We start from the raw sequence: 5868 nt of genomic DNA on the forward strand, positions 1-5868 counted from the left end.
ATCTCTGACTTTTTCACTATTTGGATGCTTTTTGACATCTGTAACCTTCATGCAGCCACTAATGATCCGGGGTCTACCAGAGCGACTTGTCTGTCTGCCCAGGGGACACTGCTGAAGGAACAGATAATGACACCAAGCAATTCTCTTCTGAAGTGCTCCCAAATCCATGGTGCTGCTGAGCACTCTTTCGTCTTAGCACTATGGGTCAGTGAGTAGCTTTTACTACTTGTCCATTTATCTCCATCTCATCTGACTCAGGGGTGGACAATCTGAAACTTTCTGTTATCAGTTGTTCAAGATAGGACCTTACCTAAGGAGAATTGCTTAGGCAGATTCAATGAACCACACCAAAGACTCTCAGGAGAAGTGCTATTTTTCCAACAACTCCTCACAAGAAAATCTGATCCACACACTCCCCACAAAGCCCTGGCCTATGGTAAGTTGAAATTTCAGATTTGGTGTCCCCAGACTGAGTTTGGATCCTTTCTGAATATAAGAATATAGCCACTCGGCCCAGCAGCCCCCCAGACATGATACATCACCTCCCTTGCCTTTCAGTAAAAGAGAAAAGCTGTATAAGATGGCAGTATTTGAAAACAAATATATTTATTATAATAAATTAAAAAATAAGCCTTTATAAAACAATCCATCTGCATATAAATATTACAGAGATTTTAATTTTACAGTTCATTCTGAAGCCTCTGGTCTCCATAAATACATTCCTGTGGCTATGTTTTAATTAATCTGTATAAATACAAGTACTGTATAATTAATACAAAATTATTACTTTAAAATAAGTTATTATTAAATATGAGCAACAAAACTAATTTCTGAATGTCTAAAGTTCCAGCTTTTCAGGTAAAGGTCAGAAGAGGGCAACATACGCAAGAGAGATTTTGAAGTCAAAGGCTGAAAACTTCCTTGGCTACGGAGCACTGCCTACCTTGGCCAAAACTGACTCAGAGGTGTCAAATCTCAGCCTATGAAATACAGAAAGAGTTGTCTGATTCCAGTGCAGATGAGAAGGATAGGAGCATGCTTTTGAAAGTAATCAGTGTGCAACACTGAAGTGGAGTCACAAACACTGCTCTGCAGTCTTCGTTTTCAAAGAAGGCAGCAATACATATCCATCTGTGCCCAGCTGGTTTGCTATTTCTGGTACAGATTAAAAAATGTACTGCAGCTATGGGCAGGATTTTTTCCACAGTAGTTAATCAATTTGGGTAGTAGTAAGAGCTTTTGGAGACATTCCTTCAAGACTAATCTGTTTTTTTTTCAGTTTTTCTTCTTGTTCCCTCCCTTCTTTGGGGCATCGGTACAAGCATTTTCTATGTAGTCAAACAGTAAATCCAGTTCTCCAATGGCTTTGTTCTTTCCATTCTCTCCCAACTAGAAAAGAGCAGAACACAGGTTTTAAAATCTCTACATTTTTCAAAAGATTTAAATTAGGCACGTTGAAGAAACTGCGTAGAAAACTTACTCTCCTTTCTCATAAGCAGTTCTGTTAAAGTCCTTATATCACAAAATATAAACTAGCTCATTCAGATCCAGTCTAGTATACACAGTGACTTGCAACTCAATTTCTAAGGGCTAATTAATAATTACGCAAAATATACAGAGAGTTAACACCATAAATGAAGGAACTCTGGAACTGGAAACATCACTAGTCCCCTCTTTAACATCCCTGCAAACTTCACCTCTTACATAAATTCCAGAGCTCGCTTCAAAACTTTGTCAGCTTTAATTTAGCTAAACAACTGGAGTTTTGAATTGCACTTTTTAAAAACAGGAAAAATATACCTCTTTCATTTTGCTCTTCATTTCTTCCAGGTTCTTTTCAATATGCTCTCTGTTTCCTGAGTATTTCTAAAAAAGAGAAAATATCCAGAGGTTATATTGACAGCTGCATGTGACAATATGCTGCTTTTTTTTTTTTTTTCCCCTTTTTCACACGTTTTTATCAACCTCTAGTTTGATATCTTAGATCTGAGGTTTCCTTTCATATCACTGCCTCTTGCCACTGTTTGCAGCTTTCTGAGATTCAAGAGCAATGACAAGAATGACAGTCAGGGGAAAGAAACCCAGTACTACTTACACATCTGCCCAGCTCCGAGGTCAGGGATGCCAGAAACTGTGCCACATCCTCAGCATACGGGTACCTCTCCTTGGCCTCTGTGAGGAGGACGTCCTTCAATATAATCTCTGTAATTCTCTTCATCATGTAGCAACGGTTGTTCTCCTATGCATGCAAGTAAGAGGTCATGTTAAATTGTGGAAAGAGGCCAATGAGTGCTGAAGAGGGACATGGGATCTGTCTCTAGCTGGGAGACTCACCCTGATGTTGACGTAGATTTGCTGACCAATAAATCTATTGTCAGTGTCTTGATCTGAGACTCTGGCCTGAGGGGAAAAAAAGGGAAACGTCAGGTGAGGATTAACAGTGAACCCTGAGGTTTCATCAATAACAGTTCCAGTGACAAAAGAAATGGACACTATAAGCAGGTAGATAAGGTACAGGAAGATAAGCTTGGAAATTTTGGCTGTTTCTCTCCATAACTGCATAAGAATCAAGGTCACAGGAAAGTAAATAAGCAGAAATCTGAATTCCTGTCCCTCTTGTAAACATCAGAGGTCGTAGTGGTTATGATGACTAAACCAGAACCTGCGGGTGGCCATCCACAGCATCTCCCACAGTGCTGCATCATCTCCCACAGTGCTGCATTGTCTCCCACAGTGCAGCCCTCAAAGGTGTATGTGTGGGGGATCCACACATAGTAGAGATGGCCAAGAAACCTGTCCAGTTGGAAAGCCAGACACGTCCAGCTCTGAGAGCAAGAGTAATTAAAGATTATGTCTCGCAACTGTCCCTCTGTAGCAGCAGCCACTCCAGAGGAGCTAAGCAGCTTTCCTCGGCCACACCACCACTGGGCAATGGGACTATTCCTCATATCAACCTCTATCCTACTGCAAATGTCTGTGTTGTTTTTTTTCTGGAGAAGTGCAGAAGAAGGAAAGAGAAACGATGAAAGCAAGAAACCAGGGCACAGAAGGAGGTCCTCACATCTTGCCATGAAGGGAAAGTGGGTTACCATACCATTTCAGCCAAGGTGTAGGTGCGATTCCTGATGTAGGGCCGCTGGAAGTTGATCTTCCTGAGCCTGCAGGCTTGATGGGCACTGGAAACCATCCCTGTCCCTTTTGGAGGCAGGGGACTGGTGAGAAGAAGAGGGAGACAGCAACAGCAGCAGAAAATGACCCATACTGAGAAGCTCCTGGTCATGGTGTGCAGGGTGGCCATGGTTCACGTCCGTCCCAGGAGCTGCAGTTATAGCACTCAGCACTGTTGAGAAAGAGCAGTGTTAGCATCGGAGAGAGCAAGCAAGGGCAAAGGGAGAGAGGCACAAAGGCTGTAAGCCTTACCTTTGCTGTGATTCTAGATCAGATTCTAGTGCTCTGAAGGAGGTGAGGTGCGCCTTATATAGGGCTATCAACATCTCTCTCAGCTTTTTTGGGGGGGAGTATTGGTGGTGAATTAAAAATGACATCAGCAAGTCTCTTACTTTCCTGTATCTTCTTCTGAGAACTTCCTAACCACTACAAAACCCACAAATACAACTTCAAGGCAATAGTAACCTTCAGGTTCTTATAAAGTAAACCAATTTTTAATGCAGGGACAAAGCAGGGGCTTTTACTGGGACTGGGATCTTGAATCCTTTTCTCATAAAAACATCTGAGAAGTTCATAGATTTGTGCCTTCTGTCCTGATTGTGCCACACTAACTCAATTGGCAATTCGATGGCAAATAACATCATATATTTATGTTCATCTTCTGTAATATAAGACTAGTGACCCACTGGAGCTGACGGGCGAACACAAATGGTCAGAGATCGCTCCAGACCTTGAGCACTCTGACTAGGTGTGGTTCTCACCCCAAAAAATCCCTTCCCACACTGGGCTGCACTGGAGCCATGGGCTGTCTGCCCATCACCGCATTTCTCTCTGGACATTGGAAACTGTATAGGACCAACACAGAATTTATCACATCCCTTATCCTCCTTAACACTCCCATTTTCCAAAAAATGATCCATTTTTCAGATTGTAACCAGGGCTAATAACCAGAGCTGAAGCCATGCACTTACACTTTATCTTCTTCTGACACATTCACATCCTTCAATTCTGCGTGCCTCTGTCACCCCAGTTATCTCCCATCTCATCTCTGCATGGCTCTGCGGCCTTTGGAGCTGCACCTACTCACCCTGAAGCTGCTTCCAGCAGAGCCACCATCACCACGACCTTTTCCATGACTCTCAAGTGTATTCCACCCATTCTCATGCCTGGCCTCCAACAGCAAGCCTGGATTCAGGATGCTGACCACACAGTTCATAAGCCAGGTGTACCAAAAGACTATTCAAGAACATGTTTATAAACTCTTTTCTGTGAATTTGTCATTTGCCAGGTGAATAAGCCCAGTGGGGGAGCAGGTCAATAAGAAGATGGGAGGGTGCATTACAGGTAGACAAGAACGGGCAGTGAAGAACAAACTGGGAGAAATACAGGCAGAGACTGTTTCAAAGGATTGGCCTCTGAAGTGCACTCCCATGAACTCCTCTTCAAGGGCTAACACAGTCTGATAACCACCACCTGCTTTGAATTCTAAGCTAGGTTTCTCTCATTTCTCTACCAGCTCATCCAGCAGTTCAGATGTCCCAAACCCAGAACAAAAGCTGTGAACAGGAACTCTGACCCTTTCCAAGGGGAGCAATAGCCCCCTTTCTTGCTCCAGATCCTGTCCTCCTGAACTTCTAGACCCCACCTCACATCCCTCTGATCACTCAATCTCATTTGACATGGTTCCAGTTTTGCCTGACCTCTTCTGGTAGCTCTGATCTCATGGAAAGTGTTTGTGGCCTGTGCAAGCACAAGCTGTAGTACACACATCTGTTCAAATTGCGGTGAGGAGAACCACATGGTCTCAAGATTCCCACAGTGATGGATATCTAAATAACGTCAGGCAGATAGATGAGGAATTAGATGCTGAATCTGCCTCCTGCCCTCTTTTATGCAGTGATTACAGGATCTCTTCTATCTGGCTTCTCTAGTATTTGCAAATCATAGACTGGGATGCATATATTTCCAGAGGAAGCATTAAGACATACTTCATGAGCCTCTCTCCCATCAGTGCTGTCAGAAATCTCTCTCAGTCATACATCATTGGCTGTGCCATGCTGTCTTCCTTCTGAGGCTTGCAAAATGTCCTCATTTCATTTGTTTGCTTTATATCTGCTGCTCACCTTTATTTTCCAGACATCGAAAGGAAAATTTAAGTTTTCATTAATTCATACTTCATGAATTTCCTTTTTATGATATTTGTAAAGCCTTTCCATTACTTAATCTTTTGCTTGCCTTTGTGGGTTATAACAACATTGCTTCCCTCTTTCTAGCTTGCTGTGAATATGGCCAAGCCCAAAAATGAATATTCAGAGTCTTTCTGGACACTAATTTTAGCAGTTCACACAGTTCTGCTTGCACATCTGTCCACAGTTGGACGTTTCCTGGCCACTTTTCACCAGGTGACTGCTGGTTCTTGATGTACCTCTGAGTTATGACACAGCCATGGTCATGGCTGCAGTTATTCCTCTTAGTATGTCAAGATAAGATGATCGGGAATGGAGATAGGCCTCCCATATTGCCAGGAGGGTCCATTTTCATTTTCAATTCGTGATTTTCTGTAGGTTTAATGTTATTTTAATATTTTAGGCTACTAGTACTGTTTAAAAAAATTAATAAGATAACATACATGTTATGGTTCTATTTTAATCAAAAAGAACAAAAAAACCCTCTCCTTTTCTATAAAGTATCCTTTGCATT

The 5868-nt window shown here is 42.3% G+C and overlaps 1 protein-coding gene across 2 annotated transcripts; it reads right to left on the bottom strand.

Annotated features, from left to right (window-relative positions):
- Positions 1–595: 595 nt before the first annotated feature.
- On the bottom strand, positions 596–3504 carry IL22 (interleukin 22). 2 transcript variants are annotated; one of them, XM_003202049.3, is made up of 6 exons: positions 3421–3504; positions 3095–3340; positions 2335–2400; positions 2096–2239; positions 1801–1866; positions 596–1389 (listed from the first exon to the last, which is right to left on the bottom strand). In XM_003202049.3, exons 2-6 carry the CDS (start codon positions 3296–3298, stop codon positions 1276–1278), a joined length of 594 nt encoding a protein of 197 aa, XP_003202097.1. In that variant the 5' UTR covers positions 3299–3340; positions 3421–3504; the 3' UTR covers positions 596–1275. The 2 variants fall into 2 exon arrangements, with proteins under 2 accessions (XP_003202097.1, XP_031409437.1); XM_031553577.1 differs by lacking the exon at positions 3421–3504 and having other exon boundaries at positions 3095–3393.
- Positions 3505–5868: the final 2364 nt, after the last annotated feature.

Source organism: Meleagris gallopavo, chromosome 1 (assembly GCF_000146605.3).
Source record: "Meleagris gallopavo isolate NT-WF06-2002-E0010 breed Aviagen turkey brand Nicholas breeding stock chromosome 1, Turkey_5.1, whole genome shotgun sequence".
NCBI lineage: Eukaryota > Metazoa > Chordata > Aves > Galliformes > Phasianidae > Meleagris > Meleagris gallopavo.

Coding starts and splice junctions, on each gene's coding strand:
- IL22 (XM_003202049.3), bottom strand. CDS start 3,298: ATGGCCACCCTGCACACCATGACCAGGAGCTTCTCAGTATGGGTCATT. Junction 2,240..2,334: donor AAATCTACGTCAACATCAGG/GTGAGTCTCCCA, acceptor TTGCATGCATAG/GAGAACAACCGTTGCTACAT. Junction 1,390..1,800: donor TGAAGAGCAAAATGAAAGAG/GTATATTTTTCC, acceptor GCTCTTTTCTAG/TTGGGAGAGAATGGAAAGAA.